This window comes from Serinus canaria, chromosome 1A (genome assembly GCF_022539315.1).
Source record: "Serinus canaria isolate serCan28SL12 chromosome 1A, serCan2020, whole genome shotgun sequence".
NCBI classification, from domain to species: Eukaryota; Metazoa; Chordata; class Aves; order Passeriformes; family Fringillidae; genus Serinus; species Serinus canaria.
The window spans coordinates 29,061,471-29,083,116 of NC_066314.1; the positions used below are offsets into that span (position 1 = coordinate 29,061,471).

The window sequence follows — 21,646 nt, forward strand, 5'->3', positions numbered from 1 at the left end:
GTTGTTTTATTAACAACACATAGGGGTTTTATTTATTTATGTTTTTTATTAACATAAAACAACACATTTTCACAGCCTATAAATATCAAGCACCACATTTACCTGCTGAAGAGGCTAATGTTTTTTCACCACTCACACAACTTCACCAGCACAACTCCATCCTGATCTGATGGCTCTGCTGGTAAGAGCAAGGGCATCATCACTCTACTCCTGTGAAACCTGGGCCTCCTCGCTGAGAATCCCAAGGATGGATACCAGGAACAATGATCCCAACATAGGCCTTTCAGGCTCTTAGCTTTATCACTACCAACCTGACTCCTACAGAGAGACAAGCAGGGAAAGATTGAGACTCTTCTCTTGGCCCTGACCTAGAAAAAGGGCATCACAAAATCAGCAGATGCTACTCAACAATTAACGGACTATGAAAATGAACAGTGACTGTTCACAGCAATCAATACCATCAAAAAGGTAAAAGAGGATTTCAAACCTTTACAGCAAACATCATCTGTTCTGCACCTGGAACAGGATCACAGAGAAAAAGAACTTCTGCCCATTTACTTTCTCTTTGTCATCCCTCCCCCAACAAGTCCTACTTTTCTCACTTTCTACCTCTGATATCAAGCTTCTCTGCTGTTTTTCTCCTGCAACCACTTTCTACCTACATTTAGTCCCGCCTTCAGATTGTGCTCACTTTGTCTCTCCTCCTGTACTCACCCCATCCCTTCCCCCACCAGCTCTTACTCCTTAAAAGAAAAAGAACATAGCATAACTTTGAAGCAAGATCCCACCAGTTTACCCATCTGTGAAAGTATTGGGCTTTTGTATTTCCACCACCAAACACACTCCCTTCCCAACTCCTCAAATGCTTGGTATGCAAAAACTTTGTCACTGCTCTAATAAATATATCCCCAGTAGGGTCTCTCATACTCCCTTGATCATATTTCCAAGCTCCTACTCTCCTCAGCTTCCCTTCATTTTCCTACCTACTGCCCGGTTTCAATATCTTGTGTGTTCTGGTTTCCATAACACTATCTTCTATGTGTCTCTTTTTGTATAAACCCTTTCTCACTTGCCATCTAAGATGAAAAAATATCTCAGGGCTCTGACACAGCCCTTGCTCCTCCTCCTCCCACTACTATTTCTAGACTCTCCATCACCTGTCAAGCCTCTGGTTTAACTACTGCTGTTGCCTCCAGTCAGTCACAAAACAATCACTGCATTTTTGTTCTGCTTTGCTCTATCAAATCCACTGCAGCAGTTTTTACAACAGACATATTCCACAAAGGATGTAACCATCAACTTCAATCAAAATTGTGTATTTTTTCACATTATTTATTCCAGCTGACAGCACCACCATAGCTGTTATCACCCCTACCCTCTTTAGATAATTTTCAACTTTTTCTTCTCTTTATACCCTGCGCTTTTGGTGCTACCAGCAGCCAGTAAAAAGCCTGGTCCCTACAGCAACATTATCAACAGGTAACAAGTCTGTGTCCAAAATTGTTTTTTGCTCTTGGGGAGTTTTATTACTTTTATTTTTGTCCACCTTTCTAGACATGTGTGTCTCTCCTCCCCCAAAGAGAAAAGCACTAGAACCTAAGGAGTCACAATTAATCTAGCTCTGTGAATCAACTGTAAGAACATACCCCTCATGCTCAGTTAAAGCATACAAAAATTTACCTCAAGCATACACAAATACCAGAAAGAAAAGAGTAAAATAACCTTCCATTATTCCCACCATGCTTGTCCCAAAAAAGAACTTGGTCACTAACAACTCATGCAGCAATGTGTAGGGATGGTAAGAAGAATTGGGCAGTTACTAGTGTATATTGATTTTATTGAATTATTAACAGACCTGTAGAGAAACTGGGTGAGTTGGATTCTAAGTGTTAGCACTCTTGTAAGTAAACTGATAAGATGTTGATGTACCTTGACTAAATTGATAAAGCATTAATTAGACTAAAAAAAATTCTAACTTTTGGTTCTTCATACAGGGCATATTATTTCCTAGCCCCTAACAAAACTGCACATTTAAAACATACATATTGTACACATCCTGGTTCTTTTCCCTTCATGCTATTTTAAATCTCTGATCTTTGCTTGAGTTCATGATTTCTCTGTCCATCGCCTGCAGCCTGTGAAGAGGCCATCAGGACAAAAAAAACACTTGAAATAAAAGCAAAGTCACTCAAGGTCTACATTCCTTGACTAAAGTTCTATATAGCTTTGCAAGAACACAATACAACAATACAGCATTTCAGAAATACCATTTTTAACAGTACAAAAGTTTTTTTTATTTCAACTTGCCCCAGTTTTTGGAAAGGAAGACAGACTGTAGAGATAAAACTGTCCTTGTTAAACCTTGCAGTAGGAGATATTGCTCAACAGCTACCTGTGAATGTGAGACTCTTGGAAGAAATGGAAGTCTTTATCTCGGTCTTGTGAAAACATCACTGGACTCCTCACAAGTTTAATTTTAAAAATCCATATCACAGGAAAATTTTGAAAACAAATACTGTCTGCCATCATGGAATATTTTACTTGGCAAACTGCATCTTCTTACTATTTAATACCTTATAATTAATTCACATAATAGTGTACACGTGATGAAACAAGTAACTATATATAGTTATTTGTAAGACATGAAAGCATCCCAGGGGGCCTTTCGTTAGGCTCCAAATAACTAGTCTGATACAGTTGCATACTGAGAATTAAAAAGATGTTGTATATGACTAATTAGTCAGTTCTGAAAATGAGAACAACTTACTGGCACTCCAGAACATGATCCAATCCCCTTCAGCACTGCACTTAGTTAGAAATATGTCTTTAAATCTGAATTGCAAAATAATATATTTCTTTTTCTATTTAAGTATGACAAGTTATCATTTTGAACTGTGAATGTCAAGAATTTCAAATACTTTCCACTTGTAGTGTTTTTGTTTTCCCCTATTTTAAAAGGGTAATGAGGAGCATTAATATTTTTATACAGATTACAAATATCTATTGGGTTTTTCTCAGGAAGACACAGCACAGGTTGTACTGCACCAATGTATATTTTAAAGCTCCCTATTGGAAGAGAGTAAAGACAGCACCTGTAAGCAGTGGTAAGGCCCCCATGTGTGGGTTAAACTGTGTTTGGGTCTAAACCATGCAGCATATTCTTGTGAGCTACTTGGTAGGTTACTGCCCCTTTTACAGACAAGTGCTGATACCACAACTCAGCTGTCCCTCAAACTGTGCCAAACTAGCTACAAGTACCAGAAGAGATGCAAACCCTGTGGCTGCTATTGCTCTGCACTCTTCATGAAAGAATATTTGTTTTAAATTCAGTTTGCTATAACACAAGGCATTTCTGCGTCTTCCTTACAATTCTTGGGAATTCATTGTTAAGAAATGTTGCACTTTTAGGCTGAGGTTTTAAAAGTTACAAAAGAAACCCAACCATTTGGCTGTGGGTACTTTTCACACAGCAAAAGCACCTAACTTTTCCAGTAGTCACCTCCCAGCAACAGTGAACGCTGAACCGAAAGTAAAATAAGAACAAAACTAAGGCCTTATTTTCTTTTCTCTTTTGCTTGCAGGTCAACTTCATTTGTATGGAAACTCTCACCTTAATTTCTCATCTGATGACAAATTACATCATATGTTTATATTGCAAGTGGAAAAGGGTTGCTCTCAGTGCAATAAAACCTCTCCTTACCAGATGATAGTAGCAGAGTTTAAGAGTTTTCAAGAAGCTCCCTTCATATGATTTAGCTTCAGCTGTTTGGTTTTTTTTCTAATTGTAGTAAGATTATTCTCAATCCTGCCAAAGGCTGGATGATAGAATCATTCCAGACATAATTAATGCAGAAGTAAACAAAATCAAGTAACACTGAATACATCCCACAATTTGTACACATACAAACTATCTCACTGCTATGAGGGACAACACAGTCTGTACCTCAGTGGGAAACACAATTTATGAACTGGTGTCAGGGATACTGATTCTGAACTGTAAGTTAGGAATAAACTTTATTATTTTCCTTGATTAAAGCTATAGCTGACAAGATGGATTGGTCCCGCTTCAACACACTGACACATTAAAACTGCTTTTCTAATTCCACATATAAGGATTTCTCACTAACATAATGATGGAAATAAGATAACAGTGCTTTTGATAAGAAAAAATATTAATAATTGAGGATGCATTAATACTATTTAATATTAATATTTTATTTTAATATTAATACCATTTAATTAGATTTCATATAAATTTGGAAATAAAATTCCTCTATCCTGGAGTGAAAGTTTTTCTTTCTGCTTGATTGGTTTCCCAACCCAACTCAAAATGACTGGGTACTGACTCTAAAAAATTGCCAGCTGATGGAGATGGAAATCTTTATTTCTTAACTATATGTGTGTCTTGGTTCAGGGAAAATTTGGGAGAGAACTCCCAAAGGGGTTCTTCTAGAAAAGCAGATTCAATTGGCACCTCCTCCTAACTGGTTCAGGGAAAAATACTCCTTTGGAGAAAAGTGAGAAAAATTGTTTATTAAACAATAAAACCTAAACAATATTAAACAATAAAATCTCTTGCTGTTCTAAAAGAGATAATAAACTCAGAAAAGCCTTCTCTCTGGGTTGCAGTTCAGCTCACTCAGTCTCTTATCAGTGCCTCCCTGCTGGAAATGCCATGGCCCAGACCCGTGGGCCGCAGGTGCGAGCTGCTGGTGCTCCTCTGGGTCTTCAGTCCAGAGCAGGTTTAAACAGGTCCAAAGAAAAAGGGAAAAAAAAACCCAAAACTACAGCCTAGAGAACTTCTTTGCCTCAGCTATCCAAAACTAACTAAAACAAAGGAGAGCTCTGTCCCGCTGTCTGTCCATCCACAGACAATGCAGTCCAGGAGCAGGAATGTGGAGGAGTGAGTTCAGTGTCTGAAAACAAACTGCGCGCTTCTTCTCTCCCCCCTTCACTCTCTGGAACAAGTCTTAAAGGTGCAAAACTTATTAATCAGCATAAACAGATAAAGATGATTGGGAATAAAAGCCTCATATAGTCAACCCAGGACAATGTGATACTACTAACACTTTTCACTTCCAAAAAATACTTTTCCTTTGAAGAGGGAAGTGTGAGTAGCCTTCCCAGGTTCACAAAGCTGACAGCACTGTAGAGCTTTTAAGTAGAACTCTTACTCAAAAAAATGGGTGCATACCATGAAGACAGCAAAGCTAGAAAATAGCTCAGTACAGATCTTTAATAGACCCAGATGACTTAACAGAATATATTATAATACTTTGAAGGTTATCTCCATTATGGAAATCTCTTGCTTACACTCTCCCAATATTACACTTAATTTAAGAAAAAGTATGTTAATTTAAGAAAAATTATGTTGGCCAATAGGATGTGTTGCATCCTATTGGCCAGCTCTACTTGGCCAACAGAATGCAACACGTATCCCACTGCAATTTGATTATAACTATTTATCCTTTATAAGATTTCTTCCCTTCACTATAATCCGTGGAAGTCAAATTAATTTTGAAGATGTACTTTATTTCTGTAATCCATTAGTTAAAACAAGATTAGCAAGAAGATTAATATCAGATTGTACTAATTATGTAAGTGAAGAAGAGCACTATTCATATCGTTGGGGAAGAGGGTTAATAGTATTTTTAAGCATACAAAGGGATAAATGAGTAAATCTTTCCAAAGAAAACAGTAACATACAACTGTGACCTAAGGGACACCTGCTAAAGTCTAACCAAGTGTCATTTCTGACGGGCTCCAGAAATCTCTGGAAAGAGGCAATTTCTCCTCTAAGACTGCTTACTTCCCTCCACTGACAATGATTCAAATCAAGTCAGCTTATTCAAAAGCTTCTTTCTCAACTGCAAACCATCTCCCCTCAAGGGACAATCATCAGTGAAGCTGATGTAATTCTGAAATCCAGACAAAGTCATTCAGTCTTTGGTCTAATTTCATCTGCTGCGCTTGAAACTGGGACAAACATGACAACAGCAGAGAAACTAGAAGAGTTACTGAGGAGAAAGAATAAATTAGAATATAAATTGAAAATTGTTTCACAAAAAATTGTTTTAAGTTAAATATGTTGTATACTGTGTAAATAGTACAACAAAATTTCCAAATATCAAAAAATAAACATCATGGTCCACACAGCCATAACATATATTTGTGACATGTAGAGGGCTGACCCACCAGCTCCTTTCTTGCTCAACCCCTCAGTGGGATGGAGGGATTAAGGAAAAGAGCAAAAGTGAGAAAAAACTCATGAGTTGATATAAATAAAACATTTTGATATCATAAAATAAGTGAAGGGGGATAGGAAAAAAAAGGACTCAAAGGTAACCACTCCCCAGCTACCACCAGCAGACTGATGCTCAACCAGTCCCTGAGAAACAGCCACACTGTGCTCCTGTTTTCACTACTGAGAATGACATCCCACAGCACCACACAGGCTGCTACAAGGAAGTTTAACTCTCTCACAGCCAAGATAAATACATGATGTAAAACAGCCTCTGCATCAGGCAAAATCCTTTGATAAAGATGTAAATAATGCAGTTTTCTCAGGACACGTTCTGTTTTGGTCTCCACAAAAATTATTGTATTTTCCTGTCTTCTTTCTTGAGCTTCCTCTGCTCTCCATTTAATCAGCAATCCTTGGCAGTACTTCTGAACTGAAATCAGATTTTGCAGAGAGATAATTGAAATATGCTCCTTTAGATGCATCAGATTACCTTGGTAGCCAAGAGTCACAACCTTTATCCTGAAAAGCCTTTTCAGAGTAACTCCACCATCATAAAAGCAGTGGGCATTGAGCACTCTTTGAAATATATTCCAGAGGGTAATCTTCAACCTGAGAGTGCTGCAGATATAGCTTCGGGAAAAACTAATTGCATTCCACCAGAACACCTGTTTTAGTAAGCTGTTATTGTTAAGTAGGATGCGGTATTAAAAGCACCAACACCTGGGCAGCACAGCATAATCCATACACAACCTGCTCACAAAGTATCTCAAACTGCACAGTAGCCTGAGGCAGAAAACAGATTTAAAAGTATTTGGAATAAGGCTTCCAGCATGTAAATTAAGAAATAACAATTCTTTAAGTACTGCTTTACACAGTACTCTGAAGGAAAGCTAAATGTGATGTAAATATTAACAAATATAACAGAAAGGTATTGACTATAAAAGTATCTAGAGACATCACACAGCTTTGGAAAAGCACTGGTTCATTCTAGGACAGAAGCCAAACTCTTCCATCATTCAGGTAAAATTTATACAGCTTTTTCAGACCCACACTGAAACCAGCTTTGAGTGTTTTTATTTTTGTGTTTCTCCTTAAGGAATAGTTCTGCAAATGATAGAATCATTACTTCTGTTTATTCTTTCCATTTTGATAGTGCTAGAGCACAAATCAGGATTGCATTTAGTGAAACTTGGCTCTAACACAGAGCCAGTGACATCCAATTTTGCAGTATTTCTGAAGTTTGTGCAGTGCAAACACAGAAACAGCTCTCATACCTATGGGCTCTAGCCATCACAAAGAGCCTTCTCTGAAAGGCTTTGTGTTAAGTCGACATTTCTATACCTGGCACTGCTTGCAATTAAAGTCCAAATAATAGCAAAGTGAAGAAAGGGTATCCACTGAGAAAGGGAGGTTGGGACCATTTCAGCCTTTCAAGGTGAGGCACAGGACTCTGAAAAGACTTGGTGTTGCACTACTGCCATTGTGCCTTTTGCTGTTTGTTAGTTTAGTACATAAGAGTCTCTTTCCAGAAATAAAATCCCCTGCTCAAAGAGACATTTGTACTGAAAAAGGGATACAGTAATAAAGGCACAGCTCTGAAGAAACATAGGTATTTCAGTCCCTTACCCCTTCCACAAAACCAATCCTGAAGTTTTGATTTGTAGCCTTATCTCCCATCCTTCCAGCACATGACCTCACAGTCAGTCAGGGATGGACAATCGAGGGCAGGCTGGACCCCTGTACCAAGTCTGCATGGCTCAAGTGTGGTGCCAACACCACAGCTACAGCACAGAACCAGAAGCAAAGCCAGCATGGTTTTTGACTGTTGAGGCAGCTTCACCTCTGGCAGGGAGAACCTCTTGGGAAGTGACCCAATCTCATGAGCTTTGCTCATGTGGGCACATCTTCCTAGTGTAACTTACTCCCATCACCTTCAACATGGGCAATTGTTCCTGGATCAGGAACATTTTTAAGTTACAATTTAATGCCTATAAATGTAGGCAATCTTTTATTCACTTATGCATGTTCTCTGAAAGAAGTTAAGCAGATTCATAATTACCACCCAGAACCAATGTCATTTTCCCATACAGAAACAATTGGGCCAAGAAATCTTCTCAAAAGATCATCATATTGAAATCTGGTACTGCACAAACTGGTAAATCCTCTTATAATAAGAATGCATCAGCCTCACATATGATAATCTACTGTGTCCTCATCAAACATTTCACCCTCAATGCTGATTAAAAAGTTTATTTTCTTTTTTTGCTTATGGCATGCCTGGCAAGTTAAACACAAAGCAACAGACTCTAATGTGAGAGACATGGAGATCACCAAGAAAGTGTATTAAGTTTTTTTTGCTTTCATTTGGCAGAGTGACAATAGAGCTGCAGGAAAAAGACCTCTTAAAGCCCCTAAATTCACCATGACTTCATTGCTCCAGTGACTCCCTAGGTGCTGGCTGATGAGTTCCCAGGAACACAAATCCACAGCCTAAGCCACAGCAGTCTCCAGCGACCATGGGATAAAAAGCAGTTGATGCTACAAGTTACATGGCAGGTCCTGGTGTCAGATACCTCCTGGAACATGATGGGGGGCAAGGGATTTGGTTCTGCAAGATTTTTACTTCTCCTTCTCAAAGCCAGCTTACATCAGAAGGCTTACCATAAAAATTAAGTAGAGATGTATATAAAGCTGAACTAATTATATGCTCCTTTCCAAAAAACAGCCACAAATTCTCAAATGTAAGTCTACAAATGAGCATTCCCACTGACATTAATGCAGCTACTAACTCAAGTAAGCTGTGGGCATTAACTTTGGCAGAGTTCAGCCAAAGGAACAATCTTAAAAGGTCTCCATTTATCCCATTTACTGTACATCACCAGAGAATAATGCAGGTATTAGGTGGGACTGCAGAGTACCTCAAACTACATCTCCTCGCAAAGCTTGACTTTAAATTTAATCTGAACAGAACTGCTTACTAGTCACAGCCCATTCTGCTGCCAACACTTAAGCTTTATGTTGAGAATGGCCTGACAGCACACTGGTATTGTGTTTACAGAATCAGGGTTTTCATGAGGCAGAGCAACAGTCAGCACCAACACTGGCAGACTGTGCAGAGGACTTTGGCTTTCACTGCTGGAGGGAGATGGGCTCCTTTCACCTGATGATGCTAGATTGTACAGATGATTCTCTTCTGATTAAGCTTGTTGCTTTCTGATAACAACAGAGCAACCAAAATAATGAATCTTTACTCAGTATGATTAACAATACTAGAATATTTTCTATAGCATTTCTTACTACTTGAGGAGAGAAAATAGGAACATGCAGCACTGGAAATAAAAAATAAATGTTACATTAATAGGTTTTTCAAATGGTTAAATTTAGATTGCCTAAGCATCTGAATACCATGGGAAAAAAAGGAAAATTTTCCTATGGATGGAAAACCTTATTGTTTCTAATTCAAGACCTCAGCCATATTACCTGATCACCTCCATGCCCATCAGATTTTTTTTTATTTTCTTTTCAAGAACTTAATTGAAGATATTATTTTAGTTGATCATCATGCTCCACATCTAAATCATTGTATAGAATATGTCCATCCCTTTGACAGCTGATGAATCAATAGACTCATCCCACAGTAGTTTGTAGAGAAGGGCTAAGCCTGTGCAGAAGGCATCACCTTCACAGTAGGCATTGTCCTCCCGAAGGGCTCGGAAGCCGTCTCGGCAGCTACAGACAGCTCTGTCCTCTAGGTTCCGGCACACAGAATGCTCCACACAGTTATGTCCCTCAGTGCAGAAGTCATGGCCTGTACAGAAACAAGCATGATTGAGGGTTAAATAGAATCCAGGGATTACAAAACATACCTGTCAATGACAGTGCTATTGTTTTCTCAGTTCTTTTTCTCAGTTGGGTCAAAGAATACCTTTCTATTGTCTGTGAGATACAGAAAAATAAATTGTACCAAGCATGAAATGGATGAGAGGAGTCATAAAGGCCACCAGAATGGACTGTCTCTAGGTCTTCAATTCAATTTCAGGTTATAGCACTGATCTGAAGCAGCTGGATAGGAGGCTTGCTTAAATCCCCTTACTGTCTCTTTGTCATTGTTAATTACTTTCACAGGACATGTCTTAATTATATTGTTCTTGTCTTTTTCTTTTTTTTTTTTGGTTTGTTTCTTTGCACATTTGTAAAAGACCTTAACAGCTTAGACACTCAGTATCTCATTTACTAGTGATATTACTTTTAGCACTTTTAGTTCCCAGGTGTGTTTTTAAAATCTTTCTATATTTAACCAAAAGTCTTTGATTAACATTGACTTGTGTTGCTTTACTCTCCTCTTATCTCTTCCCTTCCTCCACTAACTGAATACTCTTCCCTTATTACATCATTCTTTCCATTACAGAGAATTTTATTTTTAAATCTCACCTGTTAGCCATTCCTATTTCCTATTTTCTTATTTTTTCTTTTCTATTTTTCCTGAGTGTGGCCATTTTACATTGTACCTTAATTATAAATTTTTAAGACTATGAAGTTCTTTTCCAGGCTGGAAAACTTAGATTGAACCTTTCAACTAAGTAGTTTCTTTTGAAATTTCTTCTGTTTGCTCTCATGAAATTTAATGTTTTAATGTTTTTGAACAACATTAGCTGGTTCTAGAGACTGACTTGAAACTTTCACTGTTTCCAGATCTGTATATAAAGGTGTGGAGCTTGTCTCCTTCCCTGTTTTCTCAATAATTTTATTTGTTTCAAGTTTCCTTCTTTCACTGAAGCATTAATTGATCAAGCAGCAGCAGCGTTTTCCAATAATTACTTTCTTCTCTGAAAACCACAGGAGACCTTGGGAGTGTAGGCTCAGCTCAGGGACAAGGACTGGTGTAACAGAAACAGCTCCAGAAAGCTGGCATCAGGCTGCAACACAAGCATCTTGCAAAACAGCAAATATGTATTTTTCTGCAGTAAAGATTATTAGTTTTATCATTCCACCTGGTTTCTGCTTCATATTTTGCTGTGAATGAGCTTCTAACCCTAGCCTCACAGAAGCTTGGTTAAACAAGGACCCCAAGCAGGACAGTGGCAGCAGAGATGCTTGGAGGTCAGGTCAAAGAAGTCTTTTGCACTTGGACAGCTTAGGAACAGTGTGAAACAACAGGAATGAAGCCAAAAAAGACAAGGAAGCAGAAGATCCCATAAAGACAAAATGTTTCAGTACTGAGACCCAGTGACATGTTTATGATAGAAACATCACAGACCTATTGTGATATGTATGACAGGCTAATGCTTTTCTTCCTGCTGCTGTGGGTTGTCCCTCTAAACTAAAGGCATGCTTAGATAATGTTACCCAGACATCATCATCCACCATGGCTACCACAGTGATGGCATCTAACACAGGACATTAAGGAGTAAAACCTTCTACACTTTAACTGTGCAAGAGGCTCTCCAATACTCCTTGATGACAGCAGCAGCATGTGCATCAGGAGCAACCTCAGGCCACGGCAACATCAACTTTTTGCCTTTTTGCTGCCCTCCTCATTGAATCCTGAGCTCATGGAAAAGCAAGAGGCTTATTTCTGGATTTCCTGGCCCTTATTGGATTGCACCAGATTTTGACATTAACTATGAAGATACATGTCATCCAGAAAGCGTGAGGGCTTTTATACTGATTATTATTAAGATTCTCAATGTTCATACAGCAGCTGTATTAATAAACAAAATGCATGCTACTGAATAACAGCCTACAGCAGCTTCTCATTTAAAGAATGAGCTCCTCACCTCATGAGAAGCCAAGCTAGCATAGTTCAGGGAGGATTGAAAATAAGAAAGCACTCAACTGACATATATCAAAATTTTCTAGCCATACCAGGCACAAGAAACATAGAATCCTTTTCTCTAAGCTACTGAAGATTTTATAGAAAATTATCATTAAAAAATCCTTTTGGACCGTGACAGACTTGAAGACCTGTCTTCTCTTAAGTTCTTTTCTTCTACTTTCTTATCCCTCTGCTTGATGTCATTAATCATATTCTTCATGTTTGTGCTGAGCAACACAGAAACAGCCATAGCTGCAATCTTCACTGATGTATACCTAAAATCAGTCCAAGAGCCTAACACATTCCTTAATTCCAGGTATCAATTTATCTTATTTAGCTACAGAAGAAACAGATGTAGCCACTTGAAGATGCAAATGCTAATAGCTTTGAAGATATCCATGTTAGTCCAGATCAAAAGAGTGGGCCAAGGACTCAGAGCACTTCCTACATCTCTCTCCTTTGGTAAGGATCAGACTGGGTGTAGCATGCAAAGGTGCACAGCATACAAAAATATTTCCCAAAGTTTCTGCTTATAAATGTAGGCTACGTCCCCAGAGAGGTGAACAAGTTACCCAAGTACTTGAACAACTGCTTAGCACAGACAGTTCTCTGAAAGAGATATCTCAAAGCACCCCAGAAAGATGCTGGCAAACATGAATATTTCTTCAGTCTATTTAATTTGGACACTGGAGTGGGTGAAGGGTAGAAAAATCAGTAATTATATACATTATTTCTTAGACTCTCTGCCCCTTTTTAGCTGGAATAAAACACAAAAACTTGTTTCACAGAATTTACATTACTAAACATTTTACAAACAATTTTCAGATGTCACAGTGGAGTTGTTACCTATTCAGCTTCCCAGAATCTACAGTGATCATTATGCACAGAAGTGTCTTATTCAAAATTATCAGAACAAGAAACCTATTTGCAATCTATAAGAATGAAAAATTACACTGAGCTTATATATATATATCCTGCTATTACCTTACCTTTACAGACTTTGCAGCAGCTGTGAGATAAGGGTATCTGTTGAGATGCTGGGCAGTTCAAAGCTGGACAGCTGTCTTTTGGAATTCGCTGCATTTTGTGGTCCTGTTAAATTGAGGTAATTGATTAATACTGTGAGATAGGAAATAAAGGAAGTTAGGACTTTAGTGGAGTTTCACCATTATAATATACACAAACCCATGCCTAGGCCAAACTTCAAGTACCTTCCAAAACCATTTGGGTGGACAACATAGCACAATAAAAGCATCAGGAACTCTCCTATACTCAAACATTTTCAAGCAAGCAGAAGTGTAGCAACAACTCTCATTCTTCTCTTATCCTAGTTGTCAGGTAACTTGTCTCAGAAGTTTCTCTTAGCATTATGCCTGTAAGAGTTACAATTATTTCTCAAAAACTGAGGCAGCAGATTCCAGAGTCAAGGGTCCCCATAATGAACAGTCTAAAGAAGCTTGTTATATATACAGCAAGTAAAATCGAACTTGAGCTTCTCTGATCTCACTGCTTTCAGTGGCAGTAACACAAAGAAACTGGCACAGAGTGCCTATTAGGGAAGAGAGGTTTTCATCAGGCATCTGGATGTGTACAACACCACAAGATGGTGCATAAGTATGTTCAGGCACTCAGTGCAGGTCACATGAAACTGCTGCAGTATGCTTGCCTTAGCAACCTGGGTACCATGGGTGTACCTCCTTTAGGCTCCCTGGGCCATAAATAATGTGTCTTGCAGTGCTCCAGTCATGATAAAGAAAACAGTCAGAGTAAAGAAAACAAACAAGGCAAACAACAGCATGCTCCTCAGAGGCATCTGCCATAGAATAAGCCATGTGGTTAAAATAAGACTTCAATGAACTCAGGACTAGGCATTTCTGCATGCAAGAAAAACATCTACAATAATGCATCTGCCATTGTAGGTATTCATTATTATTATTATTAGTCTAACATTTAATTTTAAATCCTCTTTAAGCATGAAGTGTAAAGATGAACATGTACACAACGCCCAATATCAAAATGACTGCTCAAACTTTACCTTAAACAATCTTGACAGAGAGACTAGCCCTGATCTTACAATAACAATAAAGCAAACCAGACAAAGATGTGCTGTACACCAGAACAAACAAAACCCCATAAGCAATCCCATAAGCTAAATTAACCTTTGATAGAAATAACATCAATTAAGGTAGTCTGGATTTCATTTTAATCTTTTATAAATTCTAATTTGGAAGATAATTTTTCATTCACTTATTTATAATATTCAAACAGAGAAGTGCATGCCTATAGCATGCACAACTGCAGCAGCCACTCAAAACAAAACATGAGGCTTTTAATTACATCCAGACAGAATGAAAAATTTCCATACATTGCCTTGATAACATCATTATAATCTTTCAAGCATGAAACCAGTACCTGTGCCATTCCTATTAATACATCTTGACTTGAAGTCATTAATTATATTCTTTTATGAGAACTCTGGTAGTAATAAAATAATTCCCATCTATGAATTCCTAACTGACCAACAAAGTTTACAGATTTTATGCTCTGCATTATCATTCACAAGGCTGTTAAGCAGAAACTGTGCATACTTCAATCTTTGAAAAAGCAACATTTCAGTCAGCCAAAGTGGCTGCTTGCTTTTTCTACCAAGACAGTGAGGTAGCCTCCCAGAAAACAGGACTAATCAACAAAACACAGACTAGCCTAGCCAACAGAGGCATTTTTTTTCATACAGTATCACAATTGCCAGCTGCAAGGAACACAAGGCAACATCACATAACTTTTGATCATTGTTAATTATATCCATTGACTAATCATAGAATTCATGTCTTCGGTGCCATGTTGAAAATACAAGCTCATAACCCTAAACAGCCTACAGTGAATCCAAAATTATTTCTGGTCAGCTTCTCCTTGCCATTCTCAAAGGGGTTTCAAAGGTCCTACTGCAGCAATTGAGCTCATAAAGATTAAAATCAACAGCAGTTAGAAAATAATTCCCAGTTCTTCTTTATAAGGTACACTTTTTAACAACTGTATGAAAATGTTTGAGATTTCCAGAAACCAGTCTGATGGACTGCTGCATGATGAGAAGGGAGAGGAATTGCTAGCCTCTTTTTCTCTGCTGAGAAATGTGTGTTCAGTTTTTCAACTCCAGCCCACAGCCTGCAGCTCTCTAACCAGACAGGATTTTTCCCCATCCCTCCCCTAGAGAGACAACACACAACTCACTGCAGCAGTTTGTGTAATTCTTAACCCACAGCTGTCCCTAAGGTATATTTTGCCCTCAAAGTATATTTCTGCCATGAAGAGCATCTCTATTCATGCAGCAGGGCAAGACTGACTCAGCATCAGGTATATTCTGTTTACAAATAAAAACCCCAAGCCTACCCCATTTCCATCACTAGAAATACCAGATACCTGGTGTACCAGCTCTTTTTCTCCATTTCCCCCTAGCCTTTCCTCTAAGAGTGATCCTGAATTCCCAGCTACGCCCCCATCACATCTGTGCATCTCTTACATCTGAACACATAATTTTGAACAATGACACTGCAGATGGAGACCTAAGGTCATCTCTTGATGTTTCATTACTGCTGGATGGTGGGCACGACACCTAGGGAAGAAAGAATGCTGCTTGATTGTCAAGCTGTATCATCAAAGCTTGCAGCTATGCAAAGTAAATTTATTTGCAAAAATTTGATGTGGAACTCAGACAACATAAACACAGGACCCATTAGATGCCTTTTCTGCCACTTTCTGAGGTACACCTATCTATATTTCAAAAGCATGACTTTGATATTTCTAACATGCAAGAATTTTTATTCCATCAAGAATATTCTTACCTTGCACTCAAAAAGAACACAGTCCCCTGAGCCTGAATACACAGTTTCTCTTTGTCCTTCAAAGTAGGTTCTGCCTTCAAATACACACACCGCTTCAGAGAGAAAAAACAAAACAACACAACACAATGATTTTGTGTAAACGTGTTGGCACACTGCTTATAGAACTGATACATTTTCTTAAAGAGAACTGCATTTCAAAATGAAAAGACTGATTCAGCTGCAAAAATATTCTAAACCTTAAAGAAAAAAATTAGAGGAGAAAAAAGCCCCACAAAGTACCCAAGAAGGCACACGTAAGTAGAAAGGTGAAGGATGTTGAAGCAATGTGGAGTACAGATAGCTACTGAGATGGCAGAAGAGGCATGTCTCAGGTGACACCAAGAAAGGTGACTGCCTGCAACACAGCTCACAGCTGCACAGGAGAATGGAGCTGTGAGAGCAGAGCCAGTGGCATTAATACATAACTAGTTTCTTGAAGAGGAATGTTGCATGATGAAGGGTGATCACTGGAGCCACCTGTTTATTTGTTATCACAGCCCTTTGAGGTTTCCTCACCCCACACTAATGTTATTTAAACATTATGGATTTGTTTCTTGATTATCCCAGCTCTTTATCAGTACTGATAAGGCATATTAAAGTATGTGAATTTTATTGTACAGTAACTATTTTTGTGGCTGTCTTTTTTTTTATCCCCCAACAAAACCAGGATCAAGTCTCCAATGATCAAAAGACAGAGGGATGTCACCGGGATTGATGTTTGTCATCCCATGGCCTTGGTGCCATTCCTGCACCCCAGCAGCACCAGGTTTTCCAGCAGCATGCTGACACAGCTCGTCCTGGATTGCTCACTAAAACTCCTATTCAGTATTTAAGACTTACATAAAACATCTTCACAGCAAACCGTCTTGCCTTTCTTTTTTTTAATGGGTCCATTACTGCAATTACATTATGCAAAGTATAAAGGCTGAGTAACATAACTGCTAGGTACAGAAAATCAGATGTCTGTCTCTGTTGCTTAGGACACAGTCAAGGCTCATCAAGTAAGCATAATCATGAAATAACAGGAGTAGGTTACAACTTTCAAGTTCCAGATTACATAGTTAGAGGTCTAATTTGCTAACCATTGATTTGGAGATGCAAATCAATTATACTTTCACAGAAAGATTTATCTATTCTGTTTAAATAGACTGCAATTTTTAGACAATTTTAAAATATCTAAAAGTAAAGATTTTTTGTTTTATTGATTCTTTACTTTGAATGACCTACAATAATTAGCATTATTCCTTTAATTTTCATTTCTACTTTACTTTCCTTTTTTAACTTGCAGCTCTTTCTTACTACTTCATCAGCATGAAAAAATTAAAGTTTTGGAACTGATGATGAAAAATAAGTGATGGGTATAGCAACAAAAATGGGGTTTTTGAAATTCAAAAATATTGGTTATAATTACATTATAAAATATAAATTATCTTGTGTGATACAAGCATCCAAAGTGCTCTCCCAGTCCTTATCTCAACTCACTAACCTTTTGTTACATTTTCTCTTTCCTATACAGCTGTGGACGTGAAAGAGCAGCTTTGTGGGGGTGCCTGGAGTCCAGGCAGGGTCAACCCACTACTCTCAGAGTGTGTGACTCACAAAGAGACATAAAAGCTCAATACTGTGTCTCCTTCCTCTCCCCTTCTCCCCAAACTTCCTTCTTCTAGAAATAATATGAAATAATTCTATACAAATTCTTACCACAAACTAGCAGATCTTGAATCAAGGCAAGACAAGACAATCACCCAGTAATACATATCACCTCCTATGCATTACAGGCCATGACACTAAACTGAAATATTCAAAATATTAAGCCCTTTCCCTTGTCCCATACATTTCAGTATCTAAGAACAACTTCGTGTGACAGGAAAAAATACAGTACAGCATTGCCTGAGGATCACACAATGGCAATGAACTGTTAACTTAACACATCCTCATGCTCCCAACAGGCAAACTAAGACTGTTCACAGAAAAGGCAGAAGACATCAAAATCACTTTCATTCTATCTTAGAAGAAAATATGCTCCTGAAGCCAAAATACTCTGAACATATGAGTGAGACTACCCAGGCATCTTTAAAACAAAATTTAAAAAAAATTGTAAAACTACCTCAAAGCATAGTCCACTGAATCCAGTCTCCTTATTAATGGCAACAAACCTGATTCTTCACAGAAACACAGAAAATAACACATACAGAAGAACCATCAAAAGAACACATCCAGCCTAGTTTGAAATCATAACGCTATTTTTTTATTTCACTAAGAGGCTTTGGAAGTCTTTGCATAGGAAACCATTCTAATGCAGTGACACAATATCACAAACACTTGCTTTCAGCAAGAAAATCAGCTCTTCTCCATAAAGTCTTGGAAAAAAGAAAAACTTAGACATTCTGAGTCTGTGAGAGATAGCTCTGCCCAGATGGCCCTTGACCCTTTCCCATGTATCTTTATGCACACAAGGATTGTTTCTCAAAGGTTAGAACATGGCAGCAGACTGCATGATTCAAGCCTGTGTGGTTGCCAAAAATTTCAAGCAGAGCTCACAAGCCCACCTCCACAATCTCAGCACTTGGCCACCATGCAGCTAAGGAAATTATATCTCATCCATTGAACTCTCCTAAATAAGCAATCCAAGCATTCTGCTGTGGTTTTGCTAGCAAGGTTATAGTGTCTCCAGGTATCAGGGACCTGTCTATATAGAATGACCAAACTATGTCTGAAAAAAGAGAGAAAACCCAACAAACAATAAATGCCCAATTTTAAAAATTTAATTAAAACTGAATTGAAAACCTGCTAAACTGAATAATCTAAGCACAAGCTTAAGCATGTCTTCTTACAGACTGCTGCTCTCACTGACAACATTCAAAAGGGGTATTTCTTCTTAAAACCATGGCTCCATGTTTCTTTATCATGACAGACACCAGTGAGTTTAGTGATGGTAAGTTTGCCAGTGCATTCTGTCCTTTCTTCTCCCAGTGCTGCCACAAATGCCTTTTTCCTGCTCTCTTGCCAGCTCACTTCTCTTCCACTGCCCACTGAAAGGCATCCTGACAAACAGTAAGGGCAGATTTACATCAGGCTACCTGGAGGCTTCTAAAAACATTAAGATAATCTGGTTAGGTGAGTATTAAGCACACATAAAAAGATTTTTAGAAAGACAAATCTACTAACATTTTTCTGCACCCCTTTCATCCTAAGACATTGGCACCCACACCCCCAGGTGGTGTGGAACAGAATGTTCCTCCTGCCTCCTGACAGCAACTGTCACAATCAGTAAACATCCCATGATGCTGGTGATTCCTGTCTTTATTTTCCTTCAGAAATAAAGATGTTTCAGCAACATGAACATCTGGACTAGTACTGTGAAAATGGAAAAGTCCAGTGAAGATTTAATTTCTGCTTGGCTAGATGCTTCCCTGGATACTCTGATTAGCTTGTGATTGGTATCTCTCTGGGGAAGCATATCATCCTTCATCTTCCTAAGTCCTTTCATTCCATAGACTGAGTCACAGTCAAGACATTACCTGATGATTAGCTGTTCCAGATCTGGTAGTTATTGCCTACGTAGGATTTCATCTACAGCTGAATTACATCAACCATTTCCTCTTGCCATCAAATTTCCACATTCCCCCAGTACCTAAAAATAATATATATTGTTCAAAGCAGAGGTTTCTAAGAAGATGAAACAGGAAGTCTGCAAAACTTGCTTAGAAGTTTGACTACTTTTTATCTATTTGTATGCAGAAAGTGATCAAATATTACACTGGTAAGCATCTGTGTACCGGGTCTAAAAAAGTATAGCAAGGTTTGCTTATATTTACACAGCTGTATTACTAATGCAACTATCCTTCAGTATTATTTAACACCTTGTGATGACATGGAATCTTCTTCATGTTCTTGCAGCAAAAGGAATCTTTCAAGAGCCCCCTTGCTGTTCTGTTTGTTCAATTAATTATCAACAGTTTGTTAAATCATCCCTTCTCTTTCAGAATCCTTCTTCCCACTGGCTTCCAAATGACACTTTCCTTTTATATTATTTTAAATGTCCATACAAGATCCATGACCCAGTGAACTCCTGCCATTCATTCACTGAGTTCTCAGAATGTCAACTAGAACAGTTTCTCATTTCTGCATTTATGACTTTCACTGTCTAGATTGAGCATGGCTTCCCCTGAGGAACGCACGTACATTTCCCTGTGGTATCTCAGCTAGTTTGGATTCAGACATCACCAGGGCAAAGCAGAAAATTTAGCACGTTGGTCAACTCCTCAAACCACTTTAATTTCTTGTATTCACAACTGCCCAATGAGTAGCAGATAGGACTTGCAGTTTTGTGAAATTTATCAGTAAATATGAACGGACAACCTAAAAACCAAACATTAAGTCTATGTTGCTTCATTCTTTGTTCACTCATGTGGGTTGGTAGGGAGGAAAGACACCCAAAATTATCTCACACAGAAAAACTCCCAAACCTGTCTCGTTCCCTTTGTTTTCCTACCTCCTCCTTGGAATCTCTTTGATTACATTTTCTACTGTTCAGAGATGAAGGCCCAGGTGTTGTCTAAGTCCCATTAATCCTACTTTGCAAGCTTACATAGCGCAAAGCCACAGTGTGGCTCTATCCTTAGAAGTACAGAGATAATCACCACCTTCCCTGAATTTCTTTCTCTTGACAGCCACATCATTACTAGGCATGGCTCTCACCCCTTTCTCATTTATCTTTGGGATTTGGGCATTATTTCTTCTTTGTTCATTTTCTGGAAAGCACAAACTCCTCTGCTGCTGCAGTCAGGGAGGCTGCAGACTTACTTCATTTCATGCCATCTCCCTCAACAATTCAAAATTATTCCAAATTTCAAGCTGAAAAATATATTACAAATGTTTCCAGTCAATCACTGCTGAAAAGCTACACATATCTTCTTCTGCTTCCTCAGCTGAAAAAAGAAAAATGTATTTGTAATTTTATCATGACAATGAACCAATTACTATTTGTGTCTTGCTACTTATTTGCTGGAAATGCTAAATGTTTCTATTACATTTATAACACAAAGTCATTGTTCTATACCAGTCTTAGAATCAGTCAAGAGTATCTACAGTGTGAGACACCACAACACTAACGGGCTGTTTAGTCACAGCAGCAAGGAGTCAATCTGAAATCCTGAATTCCTTCCCCTACCTCTCATATTTTCTATATTTCTATCAACTGCTACCAGGAAATTACATAATTCAGCTATCCTATGTAGTGTTGTTGAGAAATCTTCTATAGAAATCATTTTAATCCTGGAATACAGGCTCCCTGAGTCATCCTAAAGACTAAACAGGTAATCTGAGCTCCGAAATAGCAGTGAAAACATGACTAAAAGCTCTATTGACAGCAGTTCAGCTGAGGCAAATAGACCTAACAGATGAGTAAAACTTTTAAAGTAGGCTGCCAGACAGGGGAGTGCAGCCAATCAAAGCCAATGACCCTAATTGCACAAATGGAGGTATCTCTTGGTAAGCAAAGATCCAATCTGGGCAATGTGTTTGATGTCAGCTTCCCTTAAAAAGGAATGTGAACTGCTATTCACATTGCAACTTTAGCTCTGTTAAACAGAGCAGCCAAAACAGTTCTACTGAATGACATGCAAAACTTTGGCTTTAGTGCAATGGACCATATTCTGCTTGTTAAAGAGAACTGGAGTATTTTGGACTATATCCATAGTATTTAAA

General features: G+C 38.3%; 1 protein-coding gene across 1 annotated transcript in view; it reads right to left on the minus strand.

Annotated features, from left to right (window-relative positions):
- The window catches only part of NELL2 (neural EGFL like 2), a 134,453-nt gene that overhangs the window by 65,408 nt on the left and 47,399 nt on the right, over positions 1 to 21,646 (minus strand). The window contains exons 10-12 of the mRNA XM_009095034.4: positions 15,899 to 15,990; positions 13,049 to 13,151; positions 9,924 to 10,052 (exon numbers count right to left, since the gene is read on the minus strand). Of these exons, the coding sequence (XP_009093282.1) occupies positions 9,924 to 10,052; positions 13,049 to 13,151; positions 15,899 to 15,990 (324 nt within the window). The remainder of the gene's footprint in view (positions 1 to 9,923; positions 10,053 to 13,048; positions 13,152 to 15,898; positions 15,991 to 21,646) is intronic.